General features: G+C 43.9%; 1 protein-coding gene across 5 annotated transcripts; it reads left to right on the top strand.

Annotated features, from left to right (window-relative positions):
• The first annotated feature begins 257 nt into the window (after positions 1 to 257).
• Alg5 (ALG5 dolichyl-phosphate beta-glucosyltransferase) lies at positions 258 to 17,172 on the top strand. Of its 5 annotated transcripts, XM_027394982.2 has the most exons (11): positions 309 to 323; positions 1,256 to 1,314; positions 3,106 to 3,277; positions 3,582 to 3,628; positions 4,846 to 4,914; positions 5,594 to 5,686; positions 7,648 to 7,761; positions 8,147 to 8,206; positions 13,185 to 13,336; positions 15,062 to 15,147; positions 16,860 to 17,172. In XM_027394982.2, exons 3-11 carry the CDS (start codon positions 3,139 to 3,141, stop codon positions 16,973 to 16,975), a joined length of 876 nt encoding a protein of 291 aa, XP_027250783.1. In that variant the 5' UTR covers positions 309 to 323; positions 1,256 to 1,314; positions 3,106 to 3,138; the 3' UTR covers positions 16,976 to 17,172. The 5 variants fall into 5 exon arrangements, with proteins under 5 accessions (XP_027250780.1, XP_027250783.1, XP_027250781.1 ...); XM_027394979.2 differs by lacking the exon at positions 1,256 to 1,314 and having other exon boundaries at positions 258 to 323; XM_027394980.2 differs by lacking the exons at positions 309 to 323; positions 1,256 to 1,314 and adding an exon at positions 353 to 590.
• Positions 17,173 to 17,467: the final 295 nt, after the last annotated feature.

Here is a 17,467-nt window from a genome sequence, read left to right as displayed (position 1 = left end):
TGCATGGCACAGCATGTGTGTGTGAAGCTGGTAGCGCCATCAATTCCCAGATGTCCCATTGGGACCCTGCGATCCTCGGTGTAGCCGCGCGAGGGCGCTGAGGATGCATTCGTGTTCCTGCCGTAGCGGGGCGCGGCCGCGAGGTGTCGCTGCGGGCGGCGGCCTTGAGCCAGCAAGGCCTCTCCAGTTGGGCGGGGCGGGGCGGGGCGGGCGGGACGCGGCGTCGCGCGGCGCTTCCGCAAGTGTGGAGCTGCGGGATGGCTTCGCTGCTGCTGCAGCTGGCGGGGCTCGTCGTGGCACTGGCGGCCGCCGCGCTCATTTTGGTGAGACCGTGGTGGAGTCCCGTGCTGCGGGCTTCCCCCTCCGCCCTTCCCACTCGTTTTCGGGCCTCTTGCACCCAGATCCCCTGAAATCTTGGCCCTTTGTTTCCCCTTTGGAACCTTGTGTCCACTCAACTTCTCCGGGCCCCTGAGCCTGAAACCCTGGCTACCCAGCCTGTCATCCCCTAGCCTTCCTCTTGGGCCTCCAGACTCTACTTTCCTGAGCTCCGGTGTGCCATGTGCTGCAGTGGATCTGGGCGACTAGGGATGGTGGGTGAGCACGAGACAGGCCCAAATCTCATTCTTGTCCTTTAGGCCAGGTTTTGACCCGGAATCAAGCACCTTAGCCTTTCTTTCCCATTCTTATAGAAACGTTTCAGGATCTTGCTGATACATAGAAGAGGTCAGATTAGCCAACAGAATTCTGCCACATAGTTTCGAAAGAGCCTGCCACTAATTCAGTAAACGGAGTTTCTGAAAAGCTTCCTTGGTATTGACTAGGTGGCTCGGTGGTTGGCCTGGAAGGCCTCTGCCGCTTTGCCATACGTGTACATGCACAGTCTTAAGAATGGTGTAGCCTGGTGACTTTGCTGCTGTGTCTGGGTGAGCCAGGAGCTCTCTCTTTTAAAAATGCCTTTTTTTACAGGTTTAGAACAAGTCTGGATTTTGTTGCACAATTCTGAGTTGAGGTCCTCTTACTTTGGAACTGTGGCACAGATTTAGACCAGTGCATGCACGATGAGGTTGTGTGGACTGTTAGATGCCACTGGCTTGAAGTGGTAGAGGTCCCCTTATATTACTGCACTCAGGTTACACTTGGTGTGCAGTGCTCTGGATCTCGAAACTCATCTCGTTGTCCATCCACCCACTGCCATTCTTTCCACCGTGTCCCACTTGTTAAAATCATTTAAAAACAAATCCAAATACTATTTCAGCGCTAAGTCATCAGCGTTTATTTCTGTCGGGACCCACTTTAAAACCGTGATGCCGTAAGGTAATTCCAACTCTTTAAAACCTAACTAGTGTTTCTGTGGTTCCAAATACCCTGTCAGTTTAAGCACTCTGAGTTTGCCAGTGTGGATCTCACAGACTGCCTCCCCAAGCGTCTTTAAGTTGGTCTGCCTTCCAAAATTATTGTAGGATCTGGAGATTTATTAAATGCTCGTGAGTCTTTTTGATGGGCGTGGGGTTTTGTTTGTTTTTATGAAAAGTTCCCAGTCACCTGAAACACCTTTTACATCTGGAAGCTCAAGTCTTTAAGATGCTGAGATGTTTCCCTGGTGTCTTAAAACGATGGCCAGCTTTTATTCTTGTATTATTATAGACTTCATTTTTTTTCTCTCCATGTTTCCAGCCACTGCAATGATCATCCTTTTGATGCTGCTGTCCCTTTCTCACAGGTCTGAAAAGCACTTCCAGTGACCCACCTGTCCCATTCCATGTATCCCTCGATCGTGGTTACAGATAAATTCTGCTTTCTGTATGATATGCTGTGTTAACATAAATCTTCCCACCCCAGATCTGGCTTAATTGTTTTCCAAGATTGCTCTCTTGGAAAACTGAATTTAGAAGTCACAATCTGTACAATAGAGTGCATAGCCGAACTCTTTTCTTTCTTTTTTTTTTTTTAAGATTTTATTTTTTTAAGTGTGTGTGTGTACATGCACATGCAGAAGCCAGAGACATTGGGTCCCCAGAACTGTACTTACAAGCAATTAGTTGTGAGTCTCCACGTGGGTGCTGGGACCTGAACTGGGTCTTCTGCAAGAGCAGCCAATGCTCTTGAGCACTGGCTCCTAGGAGGACTCATAACTATCAGTGTGGCTGCTGTCCCTGTGCGCATACTCATCAGTACACACAATGGGATACTAGAGATAGTCATCCAAGTAGAATTGGGTAGAATTACAAGCATGTGTTGCTTATTTTCAAATAAAGTTCTCCAATGAGAATGGTGATACAAATTATGGCTCATTTCCAAAGCCAGCCTCCCAGGTGCATGTAAAAGGCACCCACAAGTTTGTTTAATAATATTTATTTTTATTTTGTGTGTATGAGTGCTTTTGCCTGAATGTATGGATGTATATGCAATATGTGCATGCCTAGTGTCCTCAGAGGCTAGAAAAGGCTACCAGATCCCTTGGAACTAGAGTTATGGATGGTTGTGAGCAGCCAATGTGGGTACTGGGAACCAAACCTGGGTTCCCTGCAAGAGCAGCCAGTGCTCTTAACTGCTTCAGCTCCAGAAGCCTAGAAGTCTTATAAGTTACTCCAGAAGATACTGTGTTCTCAATTCAAATTAAAGATAAATATCAGAATACATTCTTATGCATTATAGTCCCTGCTGTGGGGCTCCAAGGGACTTTTTCATCATAGACTGAATCAGTTTGGTCCTCCTATGTTACTGCTGCCAAATGGATTTGACCTGTCATATGCATGCAGGAAATGGTACTGTGCTATCCATTTGCAAGAGTGGGCTAAGCTTCCGGTATTGACTTTTGTATTTGGCATAGAAGAGGCCCCAGGGACTAAGGTGGCTAAGAGGCCTCCTAAAGCATTTAGCACATTACTAATGGGGCCAAGGACAGTCTCAGTTCATTAGGGGCTGGTTAGGGGCTGGCTGCCATATAACAGCATAATCTCCCGAACACTGTTAAAGAGTCAAACCTGAGTCTACATATTCTCCCAAAGATCATCAATAAAAATTTAAATGTGCAAACAATAATGTTTTTAGTACAGCAAATGTGAAAAGAGGACATTGTAACCAGCTTTTAACATCTACCTTTAGGTTTCTGTTATTGCATTTATAACTGCTACAAAAATGCCACCATATCACCAACATGAAGAAGAGAAATTCTTCCTCAATGCCAAAGGCCAGAAGGAAATATTACCCAGCATCTGGGACTCACCTACCAAACAGCTGTCTGTTGTTGTGCCTTCCTACAATGAAGAGAAACGGTGTAAGTTCTATTTGAGTTCATTTCCTAATGAGTCCTTTGGGAAGAAAAATCCTGCAGTGTTTGCAGTTGCTGAGAGGAGTGCATGGTTGGCAGCTGTGATTGGGAAGAGGGGAAACTTCTAGAAGGATTGAAGTTTTCTAGAAAAGTCCTATGATGAGAACAAGGGACAATCTGAGAGAGAATGGCCTGAGTGACATCTCAGAGGGTTTTGGTAGATGACAGGCACACTCCCTATGTAAGTGGAGTATGCTGGGCTAGCTAACTCATTTTCAAAAGCAATCTGTAAAATATTTTTTCCCTTTAGTGCCTGTGATGATGGATGAAGCTCTGAACTACCTAGAAAAGAGACAGGTATCACACTTCTCTTTCAATGTCACATCTCTAGGTAAAGCTAAAGCAGGTTACCAGTTGTTGATCCCAGCTAGATGTGTGGTGGAGGCAGGCCAGCGAGGCAGGCCAGGTGTGCAGCATGCTACTCCAGAGGCAGACCACGAAGCAGGCTTTTGTCTGTCATACCCCCCACCTTCTAACTCTCTTCCTTGGTGATCTAGTATAGACTATGTGCCAGTGAATGTGTGCAGGCTCACTTCTGTGACATCTTTAAAAGGAGGTGTATGTGTGTGTGTATATTCATGTATAGAGATCCACTGGAGTCTTTATAACCTAGTCTGGAGAACTTTTGTTTCTCAAGTGAATTCACATGGATTAAGCGAAACATTACAGTATTAAAAATTTTAAGTTATAAACTCATCGCATAAAAACAAAATACTATAATCCAGCCCTCAGCAGAGAGTCACCAATATTGGGTTATTCACATTTAAATATACATGCAAGGCTGTATGGCTGAGGAATGGTGCCCAGGTCCAAACTCCCTGTGACGTCTGACCTCACGGACCTCTTTCTCAGACATGGCCCCTTCCCAGCTTGCCTTAGTGTCACAGATGCATGCCTCCTCCACTCATGTGGTTGGAACAGGTGTCTACCCATCATCTGTCCTGTTCCTTTTTTAATTTCATGTGGTTTGCGTATTATTGTCTGCAAGTGTCCCTAGAAACATTAGAACACCCGTTGTTTAAATTATAACTTTTTAGGGCTGGGAAGATGTCTTAGCATGTAAAGGCACTTGCTGTGCAAGCCTGAAGACCTTTGTTCAATTCCTGAGAACCCACAGTGGAAGGAGAGAACCAACTCCTGCAAGTTGTCCTCTAATCTCCATGTATGTGGGTGCCCACATGTGTGAGTGTGCACACCCAGTGCACATGTACACTTTTAAATTAAATTTGAAAGAAAAGAATTTTTAAAATTACAGTTATACAGGCTAGCATGGTGGCTCACCAGGTGAAGAGCCCTGCTGCCAAGCCTGACCATCTGAGTTTGAACCCTGTAATTTACATAGTAGGAGAGAGCCGACCCCCAGAAGTTGTCCTCTGACCTCCGTATGTGCACCAAGATCATCCCTACACACACATACACACGCTTAAATGTTGAAGAAAATTTGATATACTATTATAGCTTTATTAATCCCTATCATAATTTTGCCAAATTAAGATTATTTTTGCTTCTTGCAGAAACAGGACTCTAAGTTCACTTACGAGGTGATAGTAGTTGACGATGGCAGTCAAGACCAGACTTCAAAGGCAAGTGTGTGTGCTTTTAGAATGCTGCTCCATAGGGAACTTGGAGTCACTTAGGACATGTGGCTTAAGTCTACTTGCTGGAGGAACCCAAGCTGTGCTCATTGCTTCCTGTCCCATCCTCACTCTGTCACTGCTAATAAAACACCCTGAGCAAAGAAGCAACTTCAGGGAGCAGGGGCTCACACTGCAGGGAAGTCACAAAAGTGGGAGCTTGAGTCAGATGGTCAGGTCACATCCACAGCAGGGGCAGAGAGAGACAAGTACACCCACACTGCCTGCCTGCTTGCTAGTTCTCTTCAGTCATAGTGTTCAGGCCTGGAGAATGGTGCCACCCACAGTGGGCCGTGTCTTCCAGTGTCACTTAACACTCAAGAGAATGCCCCATGGAAATGCCAAAGGCCCAGCTGTCATAAGAAGGATGAGCTGCAGTGGTGGTGTCTGTGAAAAACCCAGTGAAAAATCCCCATCTGTGTGACTTGTGGACTCTGAGTTAATGCTCACCTTTCGTTTGTATTGATTATGTATATCCTGACTGACAGATGCTAGCTGTATATGTTTATGGGGCACAATGTGGGATTTCAGTACATGGGTGTAGCATGTTCTGATCACATCGGAATAACTCACATCCCTGACATCACTCTCCAAGCTAACTGTATTCTGTCCTTTATATCATCAACAGGTGGCTTTCAAATACTCCCAGAAATACGGAAGTGACAAAGTACGCGTGATAACGCTGGTGCAGAACCGAGGGAAAGGTGGTGCCGTTAGGATGGTAATAACTCACATTTTGTTTCAAATATGAGGGGTTTTGATAGCATCTTTTTCAGCTAATAATAACACATATCAAATATCAGTGTTTGAAGTTATCACCACTTTATATATTTGATATGATAAAGTATAAGGTTCATACTCTGCTTGTAATACACTAGATGACATGTTTGTGTAGAGTGCCATGTCCTCTTTGCTGAGGCTAGAGTGATTGCTCACACAAGGACAGAAATGGCCCAGCAATTAAGAGCACTGACTGTTCTTGCAGAGGACTCCCGAGTACTCGCATGGTGGCTTACAACCATCTGTAACTCCAATTCCAGGGAATCCAGTATACTTGTCTGGCCTCTGTCTGTACTTTATATATGTGGTACATACATATACATGCAGGCAAAGCACTCATACATGTAAAATAAAATTAAATCTTTTGAAAGCTAATAGCATATGTTGTAGAAAATAATGTTTCACTAGACATTTTCATACATTGAGATGATGTAAACTATTCACAGTCCCCACACACACACACACACACTGTCCCCTCTTGTCCTCCTCATACTGTTCCCTGGGTGTCTCTAGACTTAACCCAGAGTAAACTTGAGAAAAGTCGTTATCCCTCATCCAGTGCAGTGTTGAATGAGGGTTAATTTATTTGCACTGTGGTGTGACAAGACAGAAAAGGAGAGGATGCAGGGCAGATACTACCAGTCAGACCTACCAGGTGGGTCTGAGGGAGATGGAGGCATGCTGAGGAGGGGCCAGCCCTAGGAAAGGATCTGTGGTAAGAGCCCTGTGCACATGCACATGTGTAGACCGAAGTTTCTTTCCCAAGCAGTCCTTCAGCCCTTTAGTCCCAAATAAACACACAGAGGCGTGTATTAATTATAAACTGTTTGGCTGATGGGTCAGGCTTCTTATTGGCTAGCTCTCTCTTAATTATTAACCCATTTCTATTCATCTATATGTCTCTACGAGGTCTTGGCTTACTGGAGAATGCCCAGTGTCCTGTTTTCCCAGTGGCTACATGACGTCTCCCTGGCAACTGCTTCTCTGTTGTTCCTCCTCCCCGAATTCTCCTAATCTGGTAGCCCCTGCCTTTACTTCTCGTCTAGTTACATCCTGTCTGTCCATTGGCCAAAACAGCTATATTCATCCAGCAATAAGAGAAACACATTCACAGCATACAGAAGTGACTCCCCCATCGTACAGGAGTCACTTCTGCCGCCAGCGTTGAGTGTTGACAGAGCTGTCATGTTACTTGGTCACACCACAGAAATTAATTACCTTGTAAAATAATGCAAATATTTTACTGTATTTTACAGTTTGTACTAATCACCAAATTGATTTTACCTAGTGTCAGTTGCCCCAAGGACAGTAAAAAGAGTTGAACCTGAAGTTAGTGACACTTTGCTCTATTCAGCAACCAATTTAAAATCCTTAAGGCAGCATAATAAAGAAAAGTCACATTTCACTGTGTACTTCTCAAGAATGTGTGGCCTCAGTGTGGGAACCCTCCTGCCTCCTCCTCCTGAGTGGGGATTACTATGCACAGAGCCACACCCAGGGCATGTGTGTTATTTCTGTTTGGGGCCAGGTTCTTTATGTGTTGCTCAAGTTGCCTCAAGTCACATGAGCACTGACTCACTAAAATGGGCACATAGGTGGTGTGATGTGTGACCTGCTTTCTCTGTTAGTGTTGAGGACTTCCTTTCCCCCTGCAAGTCCATTGTATTCAGACTTGATGGTTTCCAGGGTATTAGGAGGAGTGTGAAACTTTTTGCAACAATGAAATGGACAGTTGATACAAGTGGGGATTTCCTATCTGCATAGCCATGAACTTTGGCCCCTTCTGCCGTATTATACCTAATATTCCATTCTTAGGTGTCTTAAAACAGGATGAATTGAAATGCTATTGAGCTTGAACTTAGTTCTAATCAACTTTCTTTCTCCTGGAATTTTTGAATTCAGGGTGTATTCAGTTCTCGAGGAGAGAAGATCCTCATGGCTGATGCTGATGGAGCCACAAAGTTTCCAGATGTTGAAAAACTAGAAAAGGGACTGAGTGCTCTCCAGCCATGGCCTGTGAGTATAAGAACTCATTGAGTGACAGTCAGGGGCACAGGGCTCAAAAGCAAAGACAGAATTTACCTACAGTTGAACTTCCTTTTTCTTTAGAGACAGGTTCTCATTATGTAGACCAGGCTGGCCTTGAACCCACAGCGATCCATCTGCCTCTGTCTCCCAAGTGCTGATATTAATGGTATGTGCCACCATACCCACCAGAGTCCTCTAAATAAGTATAACTAGCTGTCTCCAGACTGTGCTGTCTGAACCCCTCAATAGACTTTACAAATATTAGTGTTATTTTTTCAAAGTGTTTATAAAGATGAGGCATTTGCATTAATTATGGGTGCATTTATGTGATACTTTAATATTAAAAAGAGTGATGCTGTTGCTTTTTCCTCAGGATCAAATGGCCATTGCTTGTGGGTCTCGAGCCCATTTGGAGAAAGAATCAATTGCTCAGGTGAGGCTTTCCCAAGCTGCCATGGACAGTAGCTTGTTAACCTTTAACCCCCTTTTACATACACATACACATCTGACAAGAAGTGGATTCCTGTGTTTTCTCTCAAAAAAACGAGCTTCCTATCAATTTCATTGGAGTTTATGGAAGTTTAGCATAAGTGTACACGGGAGGAGTGAGGCTTCACTTTAGGATGAAAAGTTCTCAGGGTTGTTTCTAAGATACAGAGGGTGTCATTGGACCAAGACAGGCTTTAACAAACAAAAATTTGTTTTAAAATTCTCTCTCTCTCTCTCTCTCTCTCTCTCTCTCTCTCTCTCTCTCCCTCTCTCTCTCTCTTTCTCTTTCTCTCTCACTCTGTGTTTGTGTGTGTGTGTGTGTGTGTGTGTGTGTGTGTGTGTGCATTTACAAAATACTCTAAAGTATGAAAAAAAAATACAAACTCTGAAATATTCCTAGTCCCAAGTGTTTATGATAAGTTTTCTTCAGAGTATAAATATAGTTTTGTTTGTTCAGCGTTTAAATATTTTGTGTTTCATGTCTATATAGAAATCATTTAACTGAAAATTGTCAGGCTCATGACAGTTCCTTTTATAAAGATACAAAGACTGCAGGTGGAGGCTGCTCTTTTGTAGATCAAACTAAAAAAGCCAGAGCAATTCAAAGGCTAGAACATTTCAGTGAGGAGGTGTGTGTGTGTGTGTGTGTGTGTGTGTGTGTGTGTGTGTGTAATCAAAGTCAGGGTTTTTCCACTTTAAAATGAGATATTGAGTGTCAAATCCAATAGTCATCAAGTTCACAGTGGTTCTTCACTGAGAATAGAGAAAAGCCAGTGTCCTTGTGGCCCATTACCTGGGGAGGGATTTATAGTGTGTGATTGTAGGCCAACCCCATCCCTCTGAGTCAGACTCTAGGATAAGACCAGGACCTGCCTCTCAGCAGGTCACAGGTTACTTTTGTGCACACTAGTTCTAGAATTATTAAAATAAAATTGAATGCCTCCCCTCCATGATTCTGAAACAAGGTAGGAGGAGAGTTTAAACTCTGTCGAGACATTGACAGCAAAGTTGCAAACCCTCACAAGAGTAGAAGCCAAACTGTCCTTTGCTGAAGTCAAGGTAACAAACTTCACTGGGAAGCAGAGAGACAGCTCTTGAAGCTGGAAGGGGACTCAGACAAGAGTTTCCCTAGACACTCATTTTTCAGAAATAAACCTTTCTTATAAGATTTTCTTAATTTTTATTTTATGTATATGAACGTTCTGCCTGCATGTGTGTCTATGTACTATATGCATGACTGCTTTTACAAAAGAGGGCACTAGATCCCTGGAGTTGGAGTTATAGATGTTTGTGTACCACAGTGTGGCTGCTGGGAATAGAACCCAAGACTACTGCAAAAGCAACCAGTGCTCTTAACCACTGAGCCATCTCTCCAACTCTAAACGATTTCAATATCTACTTAGTATTCTAAGTCCCATGCATTTCTCATTTGTGTTTGAAAAGGTTAATTTGTCAAGCATGGAGAATATCACTATCCTAGACATTTAATATAGAAAGCTGAGAGATTGGCAAGTGTGACTTGATTGACATCTTTATACATGGGAGAAAGGAAGGAAAAAGTATGTGTCCAGGAGGGTTAGCACATTGCTGAGGAAGTGGGGTCCTGAGTTCAACAATGGGAAATGTAACTATATCCCAGCAGGAAACTGATCCCAGCCAGGAGACTGATAATACAGACTGTCGTGAGGGTGTGTGTGAAGTATTGTATTATATGACATGAGGATGATGCTGTGAACATAGCATAATTATCTGCAAAAAGAACAAAATTTGCTTTGCAAATGGAAATAGGTTGACATTAATTTAAGGAATTCTGAGTAAATCTTTAAACTATGAAGCATGAGCACTGGCTGTTCTTGTAGAAGATCTGGAATCAGTTCCCAGCCCTAACATGGTGGTTCACAACCATCTGCAGCTCCTGTTCCAGGGAATCTAGCACATTTTTCTGGAACTGTATGTTTATGGTACAGAGACATATATGCAGACAGAGCACTCATATACATAAAATTAAAGTAAATCTTTTTTTTTTAATATGAAGCATTATGTGGCAGGAGCTAATCTATTTAGTGAAAGAAAGTAGAGAATGAGAAAGGAGGAATCAGGAGGAGAGAGAAGCCCTGCACACTGCTGGGCTGTGTGTTTTGGGATGACCCTTTGTCTCCTGCAGTACTACACGCTGCTGCGCTGTGTTTCTTGGGATGACCCTTTGTTTTCCACAGTACTGAGACTCAGAGCCAGGGCCTTGTGTGCTCTAGGCCAGCACTGCACCACTAAGCTGCATCCTCAGCCCTTTGGTTTTATTTTTAAGGCTGTAAATTCTCTTTATTTAGAACTTCCATTAGTCGAAGCTGGGCACAGTGGGACTCCCAGCACTCTGAAGGCAGAGACATGATTAGGACTCTCCCAGGTCTACATATTTATAATATGTCTTGTTCTATATCCATTTCTTCACCTTTCAACCTAGTTGATTCAGGGCTTCTGGCTCATTATGCAGAGGATGACCTGATCTACTCACTGGCAAGTAGGAGTTGCCTGCCACTCAGTGGGAATGCTGTTCAGATCATTAGAGAGCTACACCTACCTTATGGAAAGCTGTTTCCAGGAGGCACGAGGCATCTAGTTGAGGAGTGACAGCACAGCCTTCTATTTTTCCTCTACACTCACTACACATAACATAAGCCATGGGGACCAGTCTGAGGACAGTGGAAAAATTATCAAAGAATTAAGATGTCAAATAGCAGGTTGAATGGCTTACAGAATAGTATCTGAATGCATCTTTTCTGTGTTTTACTATGTCCTCAATATCATTCCATCTGTTGCTACTCTCCCAGAAGACAGGCAAGGCGGGGATAGAATGCTTTATTTAGTTTCTTTGTGGGTGCCTGTGGAGTTTATCACTTAAAAGCATTCAGGAGTAGAATACTTTGGCATTTATTTGATGCCTTTAGTTTTTTTTTTTTTTTTTAAAGATTTTATTTATTTATTATGTATACAGTCTTCTGTCTGCATGCCAGCAGAGGGCACCAGATCTCATTCAAGGTGGTTGTGAGTCACGGTGTGGTTGCCGGGAATTGAACTCAGGACCTCTGGAAGAACAGTCAGTGCTCTTAATCGCTGAGCCATCTCTCCAGCCCCTGATGCCTTTAGTTTTTAACAAAATGAAATTACCAGTAAGTTTTATATTTCTCTTGACTTCCTGCACTTTATAGACCTTGGGGATACTATTATTAATTCTAAGACAGAATCTTTCCTAATATTTTAAATATCCATTTCACAAGTTTACAGACTCCATTTCTTTGTTAGCTTCACCTACTGAAGTCTGTCTCACAATATATTTTAGGTGTATTCTATTTTTTTTCCAGACAGGGTTTCTCTCTATAGTTTTGAAGCCTGTCCTGGAACTCGCTTTGTAGACCAGGCTGGCCTGGAGCTCACACTCTGCCTCCCGAGTGCTGGGATTAAAGGTGTGCAATGCCACCGCCTGGCTGCTATCTTCTAATTTTTAAGTTAAGTTTCAAAAATTAAAGCAAGATTTTCTTTGTGGTTTATCTAGATTTTGCTTTTTTTTTCTCCTCTATTTTTAATTTTGCATGTACAAGTGTTTTGCCTGCGTGTACATGCATCATGAAGTATCTTTAGAGGTCAGAAGAGAGCATAAGATGCCCCGGAACTGGAGTTACAGATGGTTGCAATCACCACGTGGGTGCTGGGAACTGAATCCAGGTTTTCTTCAAGAGCAGCCAGTGCTCTTAATTGCTGAGACATCTCTCTGGCCCCTATTATGCTTACGTATGTGTTAGAAATCAGATAAATTAGGTTGGGTGGTGGTAGCGCATGCCTTTAATCCCAGCACTCAGGAGGCAGAGGCAGGCCAATCTCTTGTGTATTTGAGGCCAGCTTGGTCTATGGAGAGAGTTCCAGGACAGCCAGAGCCACAAAGAGAAACCCTATCTTGAAAAACATATTAAGCTTCTCTGAATACCTCGCCTTCTGCTTTTTAATAAACAGCTGCATTCTGAAATACAACAAAGCTCTGTTACAACCAAGCAAAGCAGCCTCAAATGTTTTCCCCTGCTCACGAAAATCACGTTGAAAACTGCTCAAGCAGAAGTTTGCATGTGTGTTTTCCACCTTTAATTCTCATTTTCCTATCTTTTGGTTTCTGTTTGTCCCTTTAGCATAATTGCTCTTTGAGGTGTTTAGTCTTTCTGTATTTATTGAAAATATTTTATGTGGAAGATACTGAGAAGACAGATGTAAGCTTCCCAAAGTGTCTTAAGATGAGATTTCCCTACCCCCACATGCTTAGAAAGCTAGGAGCCATCTGGATCAGAACATGACTGATGGCAGAGGAAGTGACAGAGAAGGACTTCATATTCTTATAGTCGGGGCTCTGATATCCCTTCCCTCCCAGTCACAAGTGGAGCTGTAGTTGAGAGTGAAGCTCTCAGCCTTCTTTATAAAAACTGTTACTGACTTCTGTTGCTCTCTGGCCAAGCACATGGCTTACAGCTTTGACATAATTCTACTTGACTCTCCTACTAACTCTGTAAGGTACCCATTCCCGTTGTAATTTACTCAAAGCCAGCTTGCTGTCAGCCTGGGAACCAGGACTCAGATCTGTTCAGAGGACACCTTTTCTATTTGTTGTCACACTGATGATAACTTAAAAACAAAAACAGACAGGTAAATGCAGAACTGGCCCCTCAGGTCCTGAACTTCTGCTGTCAAGACTCCAGCCCCAGAAAACAGTCTCCCATGATGTTCTGCTCTTGAAGCGGCATCCTGCTCGCTATGCCTCCAACCCCTGTTGTCCAAACTGGAGGTGTGCCTAGTCAGCAGCATGCTTAAATGCCCACATGTGGGTAGCTGTTTTCAATGTCTCCCAGAATGGAAAAATAATTTCTCTTTTGTCTTTGTTTTAGCGCTCTTACTTCCGTACTCTTCTTATGTATGGGTTCCATTTCCTGGTGTGGTTCCTTTGTGTCAAAGGAATCAGGGACACACAGTGCGGGTTCAAATTACTAACCCGAGAAGCAGCAGCCCAGACCTTCTCATCTCTGCACATTGAACGATGGTAGGTTTCTGACTGGAATGTCTCATGCCTGCCTTCCTATCAGGCATCCAGATAATAGGATACAGCCCTGTTGTCTCACGACGAATATCCAAATGGAGCCAGATAGACACGTATGTTATATGTTCACCTAAGCAGAGGCATTGTCAGCTGTGTGGCTAGAATACACTCTGTCTCCTTAAGCCTCCCTCCTCCCCTCATGTTCCTTTCCAGTTGGTGGATCTCTCTCCTCAGCCTGTTTCTCTGATTGCAGAGCTCTCTCTCCTGCCTCTTCAGACCTAGTCTTTTCCATTTCTTTTTTGTGTGTTCATCCTTTCCTTATCTTCTGTCAGACCCTGTCGGTTGACCCTGCCTGTGCCCTCAGCTCCAGCCCTGTGGTTGCTACCTTCATCTTCCCCCACCTTGTCCCTCCTACCTCACATGCTTGTCATTCCTGCCTCCTGAACTAGCCCTGGCATTGATTCGGCCCTGCATGTGTCCAGCCATGGCTGCAGCCTATTGGTTTCTCTCCGTCTCCACAACCATGCAGTCCCAGGGATCTTGGTAATCACACTCACACTTGTGCTTCAAATCGTGCAATGGTTTCCCATGACCTTTAGAGGTAATTGCGGTGCTGCCTGCTGTCTCTCTTCTTCCCCAGCCATGCACTGTTACAGGCATCACACCTGTCGTTCTCTCTCCTTGGGGTCATTACTTAAGTCTGATTGCTTTCCTCTAAGCACAGGCTCTTGAGGGGCTGGGAATGCCACTTAGTTGGAAAAGGGCTTATGTGCATGAGACCCTGGGGAGGAAGAAAGCTCTAGAAAAGAAGAAATTCCTCCTGACTTGATTTACTAATCTATTCTACTACAAAGTGCTTGGCACATTGTCAGTGCCTGGAAAATACTGCCAAAAGGATCCTTGCTGAGTGTTAGTCACAAGGTCTGTGTAACTTGTTCCCGATGGGTAGCTGCATAATTATCTAATATATGCCCATGTTTGATGTCTCTGCTGCTTTTGTGGATTTGTTTCTGACGATCAGTCATCTTCCCTAGAAATAGGTTTCAGGTAAACTCCCAAAAATTCTCTTATAGTGTCAAAATTTAAATTATCATATGTGTGTGTTTAAAGTCTTTAATTTCCCAGATTAAAATAGGTGAAGTGTACGGTAGGTGTCTGTAATACAGGTGTCTGGTTTTGTTCTGTGGTTATCATCCTGTGCTAATCATTCTCAGTTCCCAAAGGCTTACCCAGTACTCCCAACCCCTGCCCTTCCTGTGGCGCTTTGCTTTCATGATGAAAATAGTGTATCTGAAGATCTAGTTCTGTGTGAAAGGAAGGAGCCAAGCTAGACATGGCTGTAAACATAAGTTGGGACAGAGTGACCCCTGTGGGTCTTGCCTGTCACAACCAGAGCCTTCCAGACTAGGTAGGCTTCAATAGCTGCCAAGACCCACTCTATCCAAGACAGCCCAGGGAAGGAACAGGGACCCTGGCTGAGAGGAGAAAGTGGAGAAGCAGCTGCAAGCGACCGGAGTGGCCCTTTCAGGAGCCTGGGCAGCATTTCTCATTTAAACAGTGCATATCTTGTTCCCCTTGAAGCTTCCCATACACTCAGTGCTCATTTATTTGACCCTCTGGGGATCTGGCCTTCAGTTTTACATAGAAGCTTCCCATCTGCCCTGGTAGACATCTGATTGATGCCCCCACTTGTCTGTTTTAAAATAAACAATATATTTTCTCTTTCAGGGCATTTGATGTAGAACTGCTGTACATAGCACAATTTCTTAAAATTCCAATAGCAGAAGTTGCTGTCAACTGGACTGAAATTGAGGGTGAGTGTACTGTTTATTTATAGCTGGTCCTTAGCTGGGCAGTGCAGTTTTCTGAGGGAATCTTCTGGCTCCCTTTCATCCCTCTCCTTCACCAGGCCTCCCCAGCTCGTCACAGAGCCCCCTGTGTTCCATCGGATTTCCTCCTGATGGTTTTCCAGTCTCTTCTTTGAGTCTTTGGTGGACTTCCTCCTGGCCCAAGCTACTAGTAGACAAGGTCCTGGCGCTTGAGTGTTACTAGCTGAGTACTTACAAACCACTGTGCAGAGCTAAGGAGGGACCATGAGTGCTGTAGCCATCCAGACCACATGCCCTTGCTTTTGAGGTGTGGTCTCATTGCACTGCTTAGGCTTGTCTTGAATTCACAGACTCAAACAGTCCTGTCTCCAGAGGGTTAGCTGTATGTGCACCTAGATCCCCAAATGTAAAGGCCTCTGAAATCTTCAACCCTGTGAAATCTTTATAAACTTGTATCAGGCTCCTTTCCAGTCGTGCTGTGTGCCCTGTGAGCTCCCACTTTCTCCTGCTTTTGCCTTGGGACAAACTCAAACAACTCACTGTGTGGGGCAGTTGATGTGACCAGCTGGAGACCTTTGCAGCCTCCTCCCCTGTGCCCTTGGCCTCCAGCCCCTCTCTTGGAGTCCTGATGCAGTAGCATGTGTGGTGCCTGAGTTCAGGTGTCTCTGGCTCCTACAAATTTCAGCGTGTTTATAGAAACTTGTCAAATTCACACCACTATTCTAGAATCAAAGAGGACAACCTTGGGATGGTTAAAATCATTTTCAGGTATATGCTGTTGGCTCATTTGCATCTCAGAGATAATTGTGGAGTTAGAGTTCTTCCTAGTTTGTTCCCAATTAACAATAGAGAATGTGCCTCCAGAATGCTTTAGTGTCCATGTATCCAGAAGAAAATTGTTTGTACTCAGGGTGGTAAGGATGGTCTGCTTTGAGGGTGGAGTTTAACCAGAAGTGATGAGTACTGAGCCTTCCTCCCGGTAGATGTTCACTGACTGGTAGGTACCACACCAGTGACAGTGACCTTGGGAACCATATATCCAGTTAGACTGCTGTTCCCTTGCAACCAAAGACAGAGCTGTGGACAGCTGCTATCTGGACACAGGTATTATTGTCATTGTTGAGGCTGGTAGCTGCTGGGTGAGGTTGAGGCAAGGATGGGTCACAAGTTAAGAGCCAAGTTGGACTACTAGTGAGTCCAAGGCTTGCCTCAGCTGAGCTGTCGGGAAGGAGAAGAGAGAGAGTGCTCACCTGTAGGCCCTCTGTGTGCGTGTGTATAGTGTTCTGTGGAATTAGTACTTTTCCTGAGCTGCCACCACTTCCTAGTACTCTCTCCACGCACAAACCCTTCTCCCCTTGGCATCTGAAACGTTCACATATGAGAGTCACCCAAGTTTCCTTGAACTGATAGACTTAGCTTTGAGAGGATAGTCACTTCAGCTTTATACTTAAAAAAACAAACAAAAAAAAGAGTTAAATAAAATTAAGATGTTAGGTGTTCACAAAGGTAACTGACCTCCCCCCACCCCTTGTGGTGTGTGTGTGTGTGTGTGTGTGTGTGTGTGTGTGTGTGTACATGCCCAGGATTCACACATGTAGAAAACTGCTCTCTACCTCCCAGCCCCAGCCACTTTTAGGATACAACTTTAAACTGCTGTATATTTCTTCCAATGTAATTTAATTTATTTTTAATTGCAGGTTCTAAGTTAGTTCCATTTTGGAGCTGGCTACAAATGGGCAAAGACCTCCTTTTTATCCGACTTCGGTATCTGATGGGTGCCTGGAGGATTGAGCCAACAAGGAAAGTGAGTTAGTTTGCTGTCAGGGCTGGACTGCATTTTTACATGCAAGTGTCATGCAATTTCACCTGAAATCAGGATTTTTCAATAAAGCTGCGATGGACCCATTGTCACTATCTGCCTTTGTATGCTCTTAAGAATTAACTGCCATGAAGAAACCATGAGATGTCTTTTGGGACAAATAAATTTTTAAGTATTTGTGTCATAAGTTAGATTTTGTTTTATTTAGTTGTCTTTATTTTGGTTGGTGTCACTACCGTTCTGAGATGGATGGACACTTTGAGACTGAAGACAAGAAATTTCTTAAAGGAGCCTGCACAGTTTTTACTGTCGTGATTAGGTCACAACCCTGTAACAATCATTTAAAGATGAAGTTGGCTGTAAGTTTAAATACAGGATTATCTGTGTCACAGTAATACTAGGAATGCTAAGAAATAGTAGCAATGGTGTGAATGAGTCTCCATGCTGAAGGTATCCACTTCCTTGTTGTCCGTTCATCTCCCTAAC

The sequence above is a fragment of the Cricetulus griseus genome (assembly GCF_003668045.3).
Source record: "Cricetulus griseus strain 17A/GY chromosome 1 unlocalized genomic scaffold, alternate assembly CriGri-PICRH-1.0 chr1_0, whole genome shotgun sequence".
Taxonomy (NCBI): domain Eukaryota; kingdom Metazoa; phylum Chordata; class Mammalia; order Rodentia; family Cricetidae; genus Cricetulus; species Cricetulus griseus.
This window is presented reverse-complemented; position numbering and strand designations above follow the sequence as displayed.